The sequence below is a fragment of the Pseudorasbora parva genome, chromosome 8 (assembly GCF_024679245.1).
Source record: "Pseudorasbora parva isolate DD20220531a chromosome 8, ASM2467924v1, whole genome shotgun sequence".
NCBI lineage: Eukaryota > Metazoa > Chordata > Actinopteri > Cypriniformes > Gobionidae > Pseudorasbora > Pseudorasbora parva.
Genome location: NC_090179.1, coordinates 17,585,754 through 17,604,613, shown reverse-complemented (window position 1 = coordinate 17,604,613; position 18,860 = coordinate 17,585,754). Strand labels below are relative to the sequence as shown.

At 34.0% G+C, this 18,860-nt stretch overlaps 1 protein-coding gene across 3 annotated transcripts in view; it reads left to right on the top strand.

Annotated features, from left to right (window-relative positions):
* LOC137084208 (sialic acid-binding Ig-like lectin 14) overlaps window positions 1–16,996 on the top strand; it is a 31,305-nt gene extending 14,309 nt beyond the window's left edge. For 2 of the 3 annotated variants that reach the window (XM_067450251.1, XM_067450249.1), the window contains exons 3-13: window positions 4,122–4,496; window positions 4,721–5,017; window positions 5,095–5,194; window positions 7,540–7,578; window positions 9,327–9,359; window positions 9,488–9,535; window positions 13,643–13,669; window positions 14,168–14,209; window positions 14,403–14,471; window positions 14,786–14,804; window positions 14,962–16,996. In XM_067450251.1, the coding sequence (XP_067306352.1) occupies window positions 4,122–4,496; window positions 4,721–5,017; window positions 5,095–5,194; window positions 7,540–7,578; window positions 9,327–9,359; window positions 9,488–9,535; window positions 13,643–13,669; window positions 14,168–14,209; window positions 14,403–14,471; window positions 14,786–14,804; window positions 14,962–15,024 (1,112 nt within the window). In that variant the 3' untranslated portion in view covers window positions 15,025–16,996. Of the gene's footprint in view, window positions 1–2,736; window positions 2,784–3,945; window positions 4,006–4,121; window positions 4,497–4,720; window positions 5,018–5,094; window positions 5,195–7,539; window positions 7,579–9,326; window positions 9,360–9,487; window positions 9,536–13,642; window positions 13,670–14,167; window positions 14,210–14,402; window positions 14,472–14,785; window positions 14,805–14,961 lie in introns of those variants that run through there. The other variant, XM_067450250.1, reaches the window with a different exon arrangement.
* Window positions 16,997–18,860: the final 1,864 nt, after the last annotated feature.

Genomic DNA, 18,860 nt, shown 5'->3' with positions numbered 1-18,860 from the left:
ACACATTCAACGAGTGAATTTGCAGGAACTCCCTCCTGTCCTTTCTTCACATGTGTTACTTCTCCCCCACTTCCTTCCCTTTACACATTCTTCTCTTCACTCAGTTCACCTCGAAAGATTATATAAAATTATGTTCTATGCCAATGCAAGTGAATTAACAGTTAACATGTTTGGTATCATTTGAAACATCTCAGTGTGACTCAATGGTCTCATCTCCTCAGAAGTCAAGCAAAATGTTAGCCTGGATGCCAGCCGAACTTAACCCCCGCCCACAACATTTTTAGGTCGGGCAGTTCAGTCTGGCCTCGATCCATAGAGGAGTAATTATATAGAAATCATCAGAAAAATATAGAAAAATTCTTTTATTTTTTTACAACACTGGCAAAGATCGTTTATTCCAGTGCACGTGCAGACAGGGTTGCCAAGTTTTTACAACAAAACCCGCCATCTACTAGCCCTACACAATAGCTTCTCGGGGGGTTCTCCAAAAAAAAAAGGCGTTTGGGGGGTAAAATGTGTGTTATTTTGGCAAGGTTGCCTGATAAAATTCACACTCATGGGTCTATATATCACATAAGAGTCGCTTCCACCCGCGGACATAGAAAACAACCCTTGGAAAAAAATGCGGACTTGGCAACACAGTGCAGTTGAGCTCTATTGACATTTGACAACTAATGTAATGCCTTGCTTCGTTGCTCTGATTGGCTATAGCTCTATCCAATTGAGGTCTTTCCTGGTTCGGTTGAAACACGCCCCATAATCACAGCCCAATGGAGCCGTTGCAGACTCATATTATGACTAGAATTGAGTATGACCACGTCAGGCTAGCAAAATGTAGTAAAAAATTTAAAAGAATTAAAATTGTAATACTTTAAATTTGCTGGGTGTGTATCGTTCCCTGGGCCATTCATCTAAATTAACTTCCATCCCCAAAAGGTGTAAATGTCCCAGGTCTGGGGCCTTGATTAATGCAAATTCCCATTGTTTGCTCATGTTTTACATTTGGAAGAGGTTTCTGTCTTGGTCTGGCATTTGAAACTACTTACTGAAATTATTAACTCTAGTAGAATACATTTGCATGTTTACCGCAAATCTACACTCACCTAAAGGATTATTAGGAACACCATATTAATATTGTGATTGACCCCCTTTCGCCTTCAGAACTGCCTTAATTCTACATGGCATTGATTCAACAAGGTGCCGAAAGCATTCTTTAGAAATGTTGGCCCATATTGATAGGTAGGCATCTTGCATTTGATGGAGATTTGTGGGATGCACATCCAGAGCACGAAGCTCCCGTTCCACCACATCCAAAATATGCACTATTGGGTTGAGATCTGGTGACTGTGGGGGCCATTTTAGTACTTTTAGTATTTAAGAAACCCTGTTTCCTCCCTGTTGTTCCCAACCTCCTCTGATGTTCCTGTTACAGCGTGAGGGCGCACCTATTCGGAGGTGCGTAATGTTACATGTATACCTTGTCTGCTGTGTTCCTTGTGTTTTGAGTTCCTCCCCCGTGGTTTCTCCCCAGTCTGTCTAATTAGTCACATCCTCCACACTATTACACCACCACCATCAGCCTTCACAGCGCATGATAGATCCATGCTCATTCTGTTTACGCCAAATTCTGTCTCTACCATCTAAATGTCTCAACAGAAATTGAGACTCATCAGACCAGGCAACATTTTCCCAGTCTTCAACTGTCCAATTTTGGAAAGCTTGTGCAAATTGTAGTCTCTTTTTCCTATTTGTAGTGGAGATGAGTGAAGTGGAGACCCGGTGGGGTCTTCTGCCTTTGAAGCCCATCCGCTTCAAGGGTGTGCGTTTTGTGGCTTCACAAATGCTTTGCTGCATACCTCGGTTGTAACAAGTGGGTATTTCAGTCAAAGTTCCTCTTCAATCAACTTGCATCAGTTGGCCCATTCTCTGACCTCTAGCATCAACAAGGCATTTTTGCCCACAGGACTGCTGCATACTGGATGTTTTTAGTACCTGAGAGAAAACGTATTTCACGTTAAGTGACATAATTTTTAACAGTAAGAAAAAAGTGTTTTAAAGCTTGTTGTTTTGCAAAAAATCTTACCCGATCTAACAGCAATTCGTACATATTTTACAAGGTTGCTAATTCATACGAATTTGCACAACCTCACTCGGACAGATTGGTACAATTTTTGCTAAATTGTAAGTATTTGATGAGTTGGTCTATTCGTATGATTTCGTACGAATGACCTAACCTGAAACACCACCCCTAAACCTACCATTCACTGCAATATAGACAAATCATACAAATTAATACGAGCGAGGTTGCACAAAAGTCATTTTTGCCACTTAATCTCCTATCCTGCTGTTTTCCTGTCTCTTGGACTGCTAGATAACTTGACATGATTGGTTTTGGATGTCAGAGAAAATTCAGTGTTGACTGGTTTTAGATATGCCTACCATGATAAAATGAATATCTTTTGATATGAGGTCTAGTAAAGCAGCTGGAATTTCCTAAGAATATAACTTCTGCTTAGTTGGTCAAGCCACCTAAAGATGAATGTTGCTGTTTGTTTTTAATCAAGCAATAAACTTAATCTATTATGAACTTCGCTCTGATGCTCAGCATCCTCAAGGGATGCATAAGAAAACAAGAAATGAAATAAAGGTCTAAATTCTCAGAAATCTGCCGGCCAAAATATACTTCCTGTTTTTTTGTATAGGCAGTTTATATCTCTGGTTTGAATTCAGTCAGACAGTCATTCAGTCAGTTAAGGCACACTGGTTACACTCTGAAAAATAAGGTAGGCTCCCTTTCTTTTTGATATTTAATTAAAATCATATGAAAGAAAAGTATATAAATTATACTATCTGTTTATATGAAATATGAATACATGATGAGAAAATACAAAATATGCATAAAGAGTTATTGCCTCGTAATATTTCATATATGTAATGTTAATTATGCGTCTAGTATACGTCTACATAAGTTAATTTCTGTTATATATATATATATATATATATATATATATATATATATATATATATATATATATAAAAATCATTGTTATATGTTATATCATATTTGATTGATTATTGAATACATTTTTTTCTATTCTTGTTACACTGTAATTATACATTTACGTTCTAAGTAATATGAAATTACTATATGTACTTACTATAGGGTTAGGATTAGAGCAGGGCTATTGAAATCTTGCCCTGGAGGGCCAATGCGCTGCAGAGTTTAGCTCCAACACTGATCAAACGCACCCGCCTGTGATTTTCTAATGATCCTTTAGACATTAATTAGCATGCTCAGGTGTGTTTGATTAGGGTTGGAGCTAAACTCAGCACCGCATTGACCCTCCAGGGTGAGATTTGAATAGCCCTGGATTAGAGTTTGGTTTGGTTTAGGGTTGGTTGCATAATTTATAGTTATTACTATAGTAACTACATGTAACATGTCACAATGACACTGTAAAACTGTGTTACCTTATTTTTGCAGATATTTGCCGATGTAAAGGTCATTTTGCGCTTAAAGTATAAATTCTAGAGAAACGTATATCTAGAGAACTGAAACCGGTTATTGTATTAACCGCAATAACAAAATAAAAAAGCAAGGCTCATATTTATTTTTAACTTTTTTTCTCTCTGTACAATATTGCTTGTGACCTTTAATGTAAGACTTGTACATTCTTCTCTTCTGTCTTTACTCTTTGACTTATGAAATCTTATATTCTCTTTGTATTTGCTTAAAAAAAATCACTGATTCAGTTTGTTATTTCATTATCAACAATATAATGTACTTAATATACTTTTCCAAAAACCTTTGGAACCTTTACTGATTCTACTTGCATCAGTAAAAAAAAAAAAAAAAAAATGATGTGATCACTGTAATTGAAGCCTATCCAGTACCCTAGATAAAGATGTAAAGTAATCAGTCATTTTTTTTTTAAACAATTCCAGTTTCTAGAGTCCAGTCCAGCATGGGTGTACGGGCAGGAGTTCTTCTCTTCTGGTTTCACGGTATATGATTTTAATTATTTGTGTGAATACTTTTCAAAAAATATTTATTTTAAGAATTTAAGTGTAAGTTTTTTAAGTTTATGATCTTTCACTGATTTTATTATTATTATTTGCAGTTCTTTGTGCTGTCGTGTTTGGTGATGTATGGAAGGTTCACGTAGAGTCTGAAATGGAGGCTCTGGTCTCATCTTGTGTCGTGTTGCCCTGTTCATTCAAATACCCTGCTACAGTACAGCCCTCCAGTCGTATTAAAGCCATGTGGCACAATAAGGACAAATGGGACGATTTCATCTACCACAATGATCCTACAAGGGTTCTAGACAATTTTAAGGGTCGCACACAACTGCTTGGGTCACTGGGTGGTTTAAACTGCTCCTTGGAGATCGATGAAGTCAAAAATCACGACAACGGCCCATATTGTTTCAGGGTTGAATTAGAGACATCTCAAAAGTTCTCCTTTGTGGAAAACTGTGTGACAATTAGGATGATTGGTAAGTGTGCTTCTGAGCTGTCAACCTCTAATACTACCGCTAAATAGGGTCCAAGAGAAAAAAGAAAGAGTGCAAATGATGATATTGTGGCTAAATAATTAGTAAGCTTCATTAGTAATAATTATTAGTAAATCATTTATTAGTAAAATTATCAGTCAATAATTTTTATTTTATTTTATTTACTATGTTAAATATATGTTTTGTCATTTAAAATAAATGTATAGAGCAAGCATCAAAACCTGAGCTGCAGGGTGAGGCGTCTGTGCAAGAGGGTCAACCCGCAGTCTTGAAATGCTCTGTCCGACACACCTGTCCATCTCATCAGCCCGCTCTCAGCTGGAACCACACTGGAAAAACCGTCATGAGCTACACGAACAATGGACATGGACAATGGGAAGCAGAGTCTATTCTTACCTTCATCCCAACGGTAGAGGATGATCACAGCTCGGTCACATGCACAGTCAATTACCATGGGAGTGTCCTGGGCGAAATGAAAGCCACTCACCCCATCTTTGTGAAAAGTATAACAATAAAACTCTTTTTTGTATATATTGTTATAAGTGATCAATTTTAATTAATTAAGTATTTATGTTACCAGAACAAGCAACTCTCAGCCACATCCTCATTCCAAGCATCTCTGGTCTCGGAGCTGCTCTTTTGGTTGGAGTTCTGTGTTTCTTCGTTGTCAGGAGATACAAGTGAGTCTGGATCTGATTTTAAAATAAATATCACTGACTAACATTAAGGAATGCTTTATTTTGATGTATAATTGGTTTCTTAAAAAGAAAATCACACACCAAACAAATTCAAAGGTCAAGATTCATTGAAAAGTTGAACATTGAATGCTGACAATTCTCATAAGTGACAAAAGAAGCAGTAAGCACTGAAAGTAGTATATATACTATATTCACTATTAAATATGACTTTTGCCTCAATAAACTTTTTTTTGTAGTGTTTAAGATTAGGTATGTGGTAGGATTAAGGGATGTAGAATATGGTCAAGCAGAATAAGTCAAGTCAAATCACCTTTATTTATATAGTGCTTTTGGTAACACTTTATTTTAGGGTTCAGTTATTAAATATTAACTAGTTGCTTATTAGCATGCACATAACTAGGATATTGGCTGTTTATTAGTACTTATAAAGCACATATTAATGCCTTATTTTACATTACCTTATTCTACATCTCTTAATCCTACTCAGTAGCTAAATTTACTTGCTAAAAAAACTACCTTACAAACTAATGAGTTAAGTATGAGTTTATTGAGGAAAAAGTTGTAGTTAATAGTGAATATGTGTTCCCCATACTAAAATGTTACCGTGCTTTTTACAATGTTGATCGTTTCAAAGCAGCTTTATAGTGTTAACATAAAAAATAATGCAACAGGATTTGATTCAGCTGTACAACTGTGAAAACAGCGATGTTATCAGCTCATTTCAAGTGTCATATAGCGTCAATATGGGCAGATCAGTAATAAATAATTTAAGTGTCCCCAACTGAGCAAGCCAAGAGCCAAAGGCGACAATAGCAAGGAACCAAAACTCATTCAGGGCCAGAGTGGAGAATAAGGCATTATTATGTGCTTTACAATTACTAATAAACAGCCAAAACAGCTGGATTTTTTTTTTTTTTTTCCCACAGTATCTTTTCTATGTTAGTGCGCTTTGGTGTAGTGTTGTCACTTTATATGAGAGTTTTTTTTTTTTAGTAAAATAGTAATTTTAAAATAATCTTGAACTTTGATTTAGTTTGGTGTCCAGTTATTTCTTCTTCTTTTTTTTCTTTTTTTTTGTAAACATAATCTATGCACCCAGACACTGCACTTATATGTGATATGTGAAAATGCATTATGACAGTGTTACAACTACTTGGGACCCAAATGACAGAATGATTTAGAATGTCTCCTTGTCTAAGGAGGGGTTAGGAATAATCTTAAATCTAGATTAAATCAAGGTTTATCTTATAATTCTGTTGCACCAAACTTTAAACTGTGTTTAATAATAAATAAGCAGGTTTACATTTAAACCATCATTTTGATCCTGGATTTAGTTTATATATAAAATAGATTAACTTTAATCCTGTTCCTCCATAACTAAACTCAGATCTCAGTTGTGGATTAATTTTAAATTTACATGTGAGGAGGAACCTTAAATGATGTGAGAAGGTTTAAATAAAATAAAGTTAAATGATGCAGATGATTGAACAGAGATACCGTGGGTGTGTCGTCATGTCTCAGAGAGGTGTTTATTTCAAATAAAAATAACCATTAAAGCGCATTGCCCGAGTGTGAGGGTCGTGGCGGACTAGTTTATGTCCGGGATGCAGATCCCACTCATTTCAGTGCACCTCGGTGTCAGATAAAGAAAAGAACAGAGGAATATATTTTATATTTCCGGGATCTGTAATTGGTTTAGGTGAGTGCCAGTGATCGTGGCCATTAATATACTCCATTAATGGATACTATAAATATATTGCCATGCTCATGAAATCTGCACGCGCTGCCGCAATGTTTTCATTGCCTGTGTGAACAGTAGCCTAACGGTCACTCTATGTAGCGTTTTAAGACAGCTGACAAGTTTATTATTATTATTGGCAAGAGCTACTTATGTGTGTGTGTGAGAGAGAGAGAGAGAGAGAGAGAGAGAGAGAGAGAGAGAGAGAGAGAGAGAGAGAGAGAGAGAGAGAGAGAGAGAGAGAGAGAGAGAGAGAGAGAGAGAGAGAGAGATATTCTAGCTTTAAACTGTTTAATTTAATCCTTATTGGTGCAAACCACCCTAAGTGTTACAGTCACAGTCAAATGTCACTTCTGCACTTCTCTTCAATTGATATTGCCTGTTGTTTCGTGCTGTCTCAAAAAAGGTATTTTAACCATTCCTCTCATGTTCTGAGTAAGTTATAGTACATTCCGTAACACTAAGAAGCTGATGAGTTAAGTGATGCATTTTCATTGGGCCCCAAGGACTGGAGTTGAGAAACACTGCATTATGAAATTCTGGTGTCTTTTAGTAATATTTTGTTTTAAATAACTTAAATCTTTTCTAGGAAGCGCATTGCAGAGCTCCAATCCAGAAGTGACAATGGGTGAGTATTAACAGCAATTCTACTAGGGAACATTTTATAGTGCCTTTTATCCTTTGTGAACTTTGAGTTATATTTAGGAGTATACACTTAAATAAGCTGATAAAACAAACTTTTAGCATTATATATTTATGTCAGGACCAATAACCAAAGGACCAAAGATGATTGACAAAAAGCATACCAGTTGAATTGGCAGTATGGTTCTGTTCTGGGTTCTCTGTTAAATATTATTTGTTCTTCAGAGATTCTTTTTTAAATAAATAAGATGTATGCAAAGTGCCCCACATTTGGTTTTCAACCATTGTAAATGGGTCAAATTCAAACAATGTGACCAGTCACATTGGGATCCCCGTATCTCTGGAAGCTTCATTCCACCTTAATTCTGACTTTATATCACACAATTCTGACTTTCTGACTCACAATTCTGACTTTCTGACTCACAATTCTGACTTTATATCTCGCAATTATGACTTTATATCATTATATTAGAAGTGAAGGTAAAGTCCAATTCCAAGAAGGAAAAAAGACAATTTCTGCAACTTATAACTTGCAATTCTGAGAAAAAAAAGAAATTTGAGAACAAAAAAGTCACAATTACCTTTAATTAAAAGCCAGAAACCAGCGTCCATACATATCGCTGGGACCGAACGATATAGTAATGAAAATGCAAATATCAAAAGAGAAGTTTATTAAGAACAAGTTATATTAAGTTATATTAAGTTATATTATATTATATTATATTATATTATATTATATTATATTATATTATATTATATTATATTATATTATATTATATTATAAAGTTATTTTAAGATACTTCTTGAGTTACAGACACACAAACTTGGAGGAAAATATACAGGAATGCTCTATGCACATAGATAAACTTACATTTCTATTTTCAACATGACTTGTTCTTCAGACATTCCAGTCACGTATGTATGGTTTATATTCTAGTTATTTGTCTCTCTGCTATATAAACCCTTAGTTTCCTCAGTGCCTTTCATTTATAGTCTTCAGTGTGTCTTTTTAGCTCCTTCATTGTGTTCTCTTTACAACAGCCAGACCACTACAATTTCTCTTTTAAAATAAATTATCAGTGGTATGAAAAATTACCTGCATTTTTTTTTTTGACCCCTGAAAATGTTCACATGGAGCCATATTGAAATCCCTATATCTGTGAAAATTAGCCGTGTTGGGCAATACTTGGTAACTTGTAAATGATACCAAAATAAGTTTAAGTGCCAACATCTAAAAGTATATTAAGATATCTTCAATACTTCTTGAGTTAAAGGCACTTTGACAGGGGAAAAACAAGTTATTTCAAATTTTTATTTTAATCATCACCATTGGCATATAATGCAGCAAATATAGATAAAGTAATAATAATTTTTAAAAAAATCTAAATAGACTACCAATATCTGCGAGTCATTTTTACCCCCTTTAATTTGTCATTTTTAACCCCCTTTATAAAATATTAAACAGTAAATATTCATCCATGACATTTTGGCTTTCCTTTTAAAGAGATATCAAACTGTGTCTGATCTGTCAGGGGTAGAGAGGGGAAGTACATTCTGTTTAAAGATGCTTCCTGCTGATAAAAGCACACAGATATGTTTCCAGTCTAATAATACAGATACTAATTAGAATATGTGAATGTTACAACAAGAACCCATAAGTAAACAACGTAACTGAAAGTATAAAGTCATAATTGTTTAATAAGAATGATAATGTCTTGTGTTAATGCTTTTTAGAATATGGAGTCGAATATCAAGAATGTCTCGCAGGTACTTATTTTTGAGTCTATTTTTAACATTGGATAATTCATCAGCCTCTGTCAGTTGTGAATGAACTTAAACTGAATGAAATCCTTGCCTTTCTTCTTTCTCTCTCTGTGTGTGTGTGTGATTACCAGATTTCGCCCGGGTGAAGGCAGCAGTGGTCCAGGTGGCAGAGAGCAGAGGCAAGTACACAACAGCTTCTAATGCGCTCTTCTGCAACAAACCAGGACAAAACAAATCCTCTAGTGGAAATATACTAAATGTGTGACTTGATTGGGATTTTAGTTATGGTATAGAGTTGTTGGTAGCACTCTATGAAGTCCATGCTTATAATATTATATAGCCCCATTTGTACTTATTTCTAAATATAAATATACATTAATTTTTATAATTAGTCATGCATTTGCTTTTGATCATGCTCATAATCCATTTTACTGATTTACAAATGATCAAATATAAAATTAGTTCAACACATTAGGTACTTTCAGTTATCAATTATGTCTTTAAATTGATGATGTTCACATTAGTGGTCAAGAATGGTACATTTGATTTGTTCAAATATATCTCCTCAGCCATATACATGGTATTGCTTATAGCAGTTTGGAATTATGCTTTTAAATAATGTTTCAGTGTTTTGCTAGTATGTAACTGTTTGTATTAATTTTTTTTCCCCATTATTTCCTTACAGGGATTATTTTTAAACTTAAAATGTGTAATGAGCACATGTTCAAGATTTCTTAAAGTCCCCTTGTGGTAAAAATCAAGGTTTCGATGGTGTTTATATGTGGTGTTTTTAATATACTTGAAGACAAACCATGTGCAAATTCAACAGTCTACCTACTACCTTGTAACTGAGGGCTTTCCCTCCCTCCTGTCTATTGTAATTAATATAATGATACTTAAAAAAAAGTGTTTCAAGTTTAGAAACAGTTTGAGTTTGAGTTTTGTCCAATAAGTTGGCGATTATTGTTTGTTAGCCTGTTGTAAGGCACCCACTACAACTAAGATGGCGATAAACCTATGTGTGAACTGATATTATGTTTTGTTGTTGGCCATATACACTGACAGAAAAAAAAGAAAAACTGACATAAGATAATTTTTCAGTGCACCAAAACGCCACACATATATTTACAAGTTACAATATTGAGTGTATTATTTGTGTCCCCTGCAAAAATCCCTGAGCAGGTGCGAGTGAGTGGAGGCAGGTATAATTGGGATATTTATAGAACTGCCTATAAAGGGCATGCACGTGACGTCACCGTCAGCCGTCACAGACATGTTTGTGGATTTCTACAACGCAATGGCAAATCGCAGGTGTTGAAGTTAGAATCCATTCATAGCCCATAATATATTCAGAATTTGAATAAAACTTTTGTTTTTCATTCTTGACTAGCAGCCACATACGCACTTTGATATACTGTATGGCTCATCCACATATAAATGTGGGATTCAAAATTGTGATAACTGACAGTCATATTTATGCATTGAAATTAGGCTCATATAAATGTTAGGAAAACTAAATTCCTGCCTGCATGTCATGTAAAAAAATATTTAGGAAAAAAAGTTACCTGGTTGCCTTAAAATATTGAGTTCATTGAAATTAAAATTTTGAGTTAATACAATGAACATTTTTTGAAATTCGACAACCTTTAATAAGATATTATTAAAAGATTTTGTAAGCATATTGGGTAATTGTGAGTGTTTTATTTATGTTGACGCAGTGAAACATGCAGAATAGTGCTATTTTCATGATTTATATTTTTTTTATGTGGTTCAGATACAATAATATTTTGAGTTTCTATTTATTAAACAAATTTCCTTCATTGTATCAACTCAAATTTTTTTTATTCCAATAAACTCAACATTTTAAGGCAACCAGGTTACTTACTTTTTTAAGTTAAAACAAAAACCAACACTTTTTTTTTACAGTGCATGGATCTTTGCCAAGTTGTAAGGAACACAAATTCGAGTCCAACCATTAGTTTAAAATGATAACCATTTGTTTTACTCGAGTGTTTGCCTATTAACGTATTCCGGGGGAAAGGGATGTCGATGAGGGTATGACATGTCGATTTTTTTTATTTTATTTAAAATATCCATTTGTGCTTCAAAGAATGTAATGACCTAAAATGTCATTGTAAAGGCGTATTTTGTAAACATTTGTAGCAAAAAAAAAATGACATTCCAATTATTGTTAAAAGTGATGACTTGTAAATAAATAATAATACATTTCTCACTGTACACTGCTATCGTGGAGCCGTTGCTTAGCCTGCACTTTACTAGAGCACCCTCAATTATATGATTCTGGAACCGGGCCTTGCGCATCTTCAAATTTGGGAAAAAAAGGAAAAAAAAAGAAATTGTAATTAATTTTGTGTATCGCTCTCTCCAATGTAAGACACATAATGGTAATTTATATGATTAGCCTTTGGCTTGAATAAATTATCAAATAGCTAATAATGTGCTGCTTATGGTACACAAATCATGATTGGTTATGATATATTTGTGATGTAGAGAACAAGGGTGATTTCAAACTGCTTTTTTGAGACTGTGTTTAGTTCGGTGTTGACTGATGAATTTGCACATAGACAATACACAGACATAAACAACATTAAAAACCTGATTTTCACCACAGGGATTTGTTAATAATGATTAATCTGTATTTCATTTATTAAGACTATGGAGTGTTATTTTACATATGATTATATTACTGTAAGAACTACCTGGAAATCTTAGAGATTAATTTTAATCTCAAAAATTAAAATTATCCCATAATTTACTCACCCTCAAGCCATCCAAAGTGTATATGAAATTCTTCGTTCACACAAATACAATCAGATATATATTCATAAATGTCCTGGCTATTTCAAGCATTATAATGGCCGTCAATGGCAGCCCAAAAATTGCAACCCAAAAATCCATCCATTATAAAAGTGTTCCACACGGCATAAAAAAGGCTGACTCTTCTAAATTGAAGTGATGCGTTTGTGTAAGAAAAATATCAATTTTTAAAACTTGATAAAGTAAAATATTTAGCTTTAGATTTTGCTCAACTTACAAAGAAAGTATAATGCGCAGTTCAAAACGCTATGTCCGACGTCATCGCCATGCCAGTAACTCTTTTTTTAAAAGTTGAATATGGAAGCCCAGAAGCTAGATATTTTACTTTATAATGTTTTAGATTTAAATATTTTACTTACACAAACCCATTGGTTTGCTTCAGAAAGCCTTTATTACCAGTCCCATATGGAGCATATATTATAATGGATGGATGAACTTTTTTGGGTTTCAAATTTTGGACTGTCATTAGAAAGCTTGGAAGAGCCTTATAATGAGTTTTTAATATAACTCAGACTGTATTCATCTGCAAGAAGAATGTCATATACATCTATTACTTGAGGGTGAGTAAAGCATGGGCAAATTTTCATTTTTGAAATTATCCCTTTAAAGCAGTTTATAAGGAGGTTACATGGGTCAAGAGCAACTAAATCAAAAACGTTCACATAAAGTTATTTATTTAGTAAAGCATAAACTCACATAAATTAAAAATGTATATATGTTAAAAGCCTATTAAATGTTAATTGTTATCAGTGAATACTGGCCTTCATTCATAGTAGGCTACTTAGTAAACAGTAAAAATCATTTAGATAAATAATTTGACATTAATTTGGTTCAATGTGAAATTGTTACAAGATTTAAATTTAAAAAAAAAAAAGGATTGAGTTGGTCTGATGAAAGGTTTTGGAGATCATGTTGTTTTAATAAAATACTTCACTAATTGCTTTTAACTTTGACTAATTTTGAGAAGTAATAGCACTTAAAACTTTAATGTTGTGTCCCATGTCTAGAATATGTTTTTACTGTATTATGAACACAGTATAAATGATTGTAACGTGTGTGTCTTAATTGTAAGCAAAGTTTGCTTATACAGCACTAAATGTTGTTTATCATTAAATTTGACAAATTAAACAGTCAGAAGCTGTTGTGTGTTACTTATCTTTAGTTATTGAAAAAGTCCCCACAGGGGATTTTTTTTTTTCCTTCTATATTTAGCACTGTTGCTGAGGCAGAATCTTCACAGTGGTCATAAGCCACTAACAAAGTGTCCTTTTTAAAATAGAGATAGAGAAATAGACAAATGTTTCACTACCGTTTCACCAGCTTGTGGTTATCAATTAATGCACTTTTAGTGCAGTTGTTGTTGGAATGTCAAATAATAATCTGTAAATGAGGATATGACAAGATTAAATTTACTCATTTGCATTTTTCTATTCCTCTTTTTGATTTAGGAGGTCTATTTGGAGTAGATTTTCAAGGTATCTATGCACTGCTTCTCCTGTCTTTTAAGGCCATCATCTTGCTTGTGTCATTGCAAAGACAATATTAACCTGATTCCTCTTCAGTCAGTACACTGCGAGTCACGTCAGTTACTGATGTCTCCGTACCCTTCGTTACACGAGGGTTACATACGTAACTGATACATCTGCTTTGAGTAAAATAAAAATTAAAAGCTTATAATGAACAAAATTAATAATGGCGTCAAAACAAATATTATGGTACTAGTTATGTTGATTAAATTAGTTAAATTAGATTAATCTAAAAGCCTTCTCACACCTAGAGAGAGAGAGAGAGAGAGAGAGAGAGAGAGAGAGAGAGAGAGAGAGAGAGAGAGAGAGAGAGAGAGAGAGAGAGAGAGAGAGAGAGAGAGAGAGAGAAAGAGAGAGAGAGCAATTTAGAAACAATAGAAGCAATTTAACATGGAAATATATGGTCTGCTGACCCTAAATATTAATTTTTCTTTTTGCATTTTAAAGGAGAGGTCAAGGGCATCAAATTGATAGGAATTTTGACAACAGGTAAGTATCTGCATGTTTGGTTTAATTTTTCTTTTTTAAATTAATATTATATATATATATATATATATATATATATATATATATATATATATATATATATATATATATATATATATATATATATATATATATATATATATAAAGATGATAGGTTTTTTATTAAAGTATGATGGAGGTTTTTGAATATTCACAGGGCAAATAATGTTTGTACAGTGTCAGGAAACAAGCCTTTCAACAAACCTCCTATGCCATCTCCAAAGAGGTACAGTGCGTTTGAACTAAATATTAGTCTCTGAATAGATTCACAGTATTTAAGGCTGTCTGTTTGTGCTCAGTACTCAAATAATATATTGTTCTATTTGTTACGACAATGCAATATATGTTTAAATATTAAACATAGATAGGTCAACATTCAGCATTTCTGAATCCTTTAAATAAAGTGGGGAGCAGTGAAAAAAAAAATCAGCCATAACCATAGTTGCTTCAATCAAATGTCAATAATTGATTTGATGCATTTTTTAATCAATGTATTAATCATTTATTTAAACATTATTTTTTTCACATGATTCTCCTCAGTAAGGCCAAATGCTACTCTGTGAGTATATACTTTACTCTATTAACTGCTGAATGTTTGATTTCTTGTCCTGTAGATTATGTTCTCCCATAGCTTTTGATTCAAAGTGCATATCTGATATGTGTTATTGTCTGTCTAATCTGACTTCTTTATCTCTGTTAAAATCTTTCATTTAAAGGGTGATGATCATGATGATGATTACACCAACACGGCAGACCTCAACTTATATGGAAATATCTGATGAAAATGGCATGTCAAAGTAACAAGTGTTGCAACCTGTTCTCACTCCCAAGGCATCAAAATCTGAAGCATGGTCAAATGCCTTCCAAGTCACAATGACACAACTCCATTCACTTTAACGAGAAACCTTTGGCGCCATTATGACAGGCTGTAGTTTGATTCTTAATTTAATTAGCAAGTATACTTTAATGTACATGTATTTTATTTACTATATTTAGACACACTTTAACCAAGCGGCATCCTCTCCAGTTTCTGTTGAAACAAATACGGAAGTAACTTAAACTGTGATTCCTCTACTGGCCACTAGGGCTTCAGAAGGGAGCAGAATCTCATTGAGCCCCATGTAAAAATTCACAACTTTACAGGAAAAAAAAAAACAAAACAAAAAAAACCACATGTTTACAGCCTGGTACAAATTGTGGTTTTGGTCTATAGGGCAAATATTGCCCTTCATGACAACTGTTAGGGGGGTGAATTTTATTTATAACTAATTTGTTTACATTATATAAAGCCTTAAAGTTCTGCATAATTGAGGTTGTGGTCACGTTGAGTGACAGGTGGATAGCCATTTATCTGCTGTCTGTTAGTCATTGCAGCACCTCAGCTCCGCCCACATCCCGTCTCTTTGCCCATTTTATTTTATACGAGGAGTAATGCGCAATGACACACTGACAAGATCAGTGTGAGTAGAGTAACCCAACCCAACACCATCCCATCTACCCATCTACCCATTTGTGTGATATATGAAATAAAACATAGGTAATAACAGGCAGATATGATTGCATCCACAATTTATTCAAGACTTAGAAATAATCCAAGTGTTCTGAGGCCAAACGAATGATTTGGGCGAAGAAAATCCCCAAAAGCGATCAGCATCTCCATCCGCTCAAGAGTCAGGTATCATTTGAATTAGATATGAATAGGTTCATTCACAGAGCAAGAGAGGATCTTCATTTCAGCGATTAAAACATTAGGATCAACTCTGATTTTTAAATGAAGATATTGTATGATTTCAAAAGTTTTTGCAATAAAGAACTGTGACTGTACTTTTGTTTGCCTGTTATGTGTTTTATATTGTTTAGATGTTTATTGATTTAGGGTAGGATTTGGGTTATTTGTTCCAAAATATAAAAGTAGCCTTTAAATATTAATAAAATCATATCTGATTTTACAACTGCTAATAATTAAACATGTCTTGATCTGATGCATTGGGTAAAAATTACGCCTAGGTCTATGGGTACATTTAGAGTCTTCATTGTGATGCAGAAGGCACTTGACCATGCTTCAGATTCTATGCATAAACCTGGCCCAGTTGCCTAATCATGTATGCATTGTACCACATTACTGTATTTACATTCTTTATGATGCTTACTTTTACAAGAAAAAAAATCACTAGAGTTCTGTCAGGTGCTTCACAGAACCCTTTAGAGGTTCCCATCATGGGATAATTTTATGAATTTAGTTTTAATGAATTTAAAGGTGTCATGAACTGTCTGTCTTTTTTTCTTTTTTTATACTGTTGTCTGAGGTCAACTAATTATGTTTGTGGGGTTTTTACATTCAAAAACATCATAACTAATAAGTAATAGACTATTTTCTACACTGGTTTTGAGGCTCTCACCAAAACACTGGGTTTTGAAGGTCGTGCTGTACTGGAGATTTGGAAGTAAACGCCCACGGCTAGGATTGGATAAGATTTGCATATTTAATGAGCTTCAGCTCCACTGTCATCTATGCCCCTGTCAGTTCAGTTCACATGAGGGAGAGATTATTTTGAAAGCTGCAACTGCAAAGTGTCTTTATTATTATTATTTTTAAATTCTGTTTACAACTGTTTATATTTTAATTTTTACACATTGTCTTATTTTTTCTTATGCATTTGTTATCCCTATTTTAATTAATTTCTATGTACAGCACTTTGAATAGCCATTGTGTATGAAATGTGCTATATAAATAAACTTGGCTTGCCTTTATCAAACAAACACAATGATTTATTTCTCATCCACCCGCGATAGTATTACATGGCCCGCACACGATCACCACACGATCGGTCGATATTATAAGCGTGAACCGCACGCGCGCTCACACACACACACACACACACACACACAGCTCAAGAAATAATTTGCCGACGGCATACGTTTTGCTCTGGGTCAGCCCGGGACTAATAATATTGCATATAAAAAAGACATTTTACTCACATAAGTTTGTTGCACCATTCCTGGATCAAATATAGAAGGCACAAAATTGTGTCTGCACATCCAGCAGTTGAGACTTGATTACAAACGATTCCGCAGTGAAATGTAGTGAACACACAAATGTTCTTCCCCACGTGAGCTGGAACTTCATTAAAAATAAATGAAGTATCACACATTCCTAATATTATGATCCGAAGGAAGCTTATGCAGTGACTGTGTTCTTCCACAATGTCTTCCTCTTCCACATGTTTATTGCTGCTGAGTAGTGATCGACCGAACAGCTCCATGAGTCGGTGGGCAGGGGCTACTGAATTATACGTTCTGTAGAGGTGTGTTTTGTAGCACTATGCCGTAAGAATGAAGCTTACGATCGTTTTATGGGCCTGGTGTCTATAAAAGCTTTTCTTTGACTAAAAAGGAAGTTTTCAGCTCTGAAACTTACAGGATAATCTTATAATATCATGACATTTTATATTTCAAAAGCTCAAGGGAAAGATGATTTCTCAATTCATCACCCCTTTAAAAAATATTAATTAAGCAGCCCATAAACATATTTTATCACTACTGAAATTAAACACAAACCCATGAAACATGATCCAATCATTGAATAATCCAATCATTTTAAGACATTTTCCATAACAAATAACCTTTTTTGACATAAAGAGCCCTTTAAAATTGAGGGTACTGCATTGAACCCATACATTGTCCAGGTATAACACTTTAGTTTAGGGTCAAATTCTCACTATTTAAAGTTGCTTATCATTCTTATTACTAGGATATTGGATGTTTATTAGTACTTATAAAGCACATTAATTCCTTATTCTGCTTAACCCAATCCCTAACCTTAACAACTACCTTACTATAAATAAACAGTAATTAGAGCTTTATCGAGGGAAAATATGTAGTTACAGTTTTTTTCAGTCGCTAACAAGCACTTAACCATACTTCAGATAATTTTACTAAACTCTTAACACAGACTTACACCTACAAAACACAATTGGCCAAATGGATAATTTTATTCTCAAAAACACATTTTGTTAAATATATACTAACTCTTCATTTCAAAATAGAACACATCTTTCTCTGCACACACTAACTTTACCAAAACACTGGAAATCTGCCTCAAAATGGAATTATTCTGTCAAAGAATAACACTTGTTTTCACTTCACAAGGTACATGTAGTCAATCAAAGTACACCAGGTTTCAAAATTATGGCTATTGTTAACATTTAAAAAAACTGCATAGACTTTTATGTTTAAATTTTACAGTTATTTACATGCAAAACATGCAATCCTCCGTTTTTACACCAAATTTCTTGGTTGGGAACTGTATGTCCACATGTACAGTAATGTTCACATTCAAAAGCATTCTAGTAAAAAACAATCAGTTTTTTTTTTCTTTACTGTAAACAGTAAAGAAAAGTGAGGTACAGTATATACACGGTATGATAGAACAGATTTTTACCGTATTGCTTACAGTGAACAAAATATCCATTAAACACACAAGAACATAAAAGATAAAAAAAAGAAGGGGGGGGGGGGGGGGGGGCTAAAAAATAAGCACAAAATTACTGTGTTTAATCTCTGCGATCTTCAGGGTTAGGCCACATGTTTTCATCAACATAACTTCTGATATTAT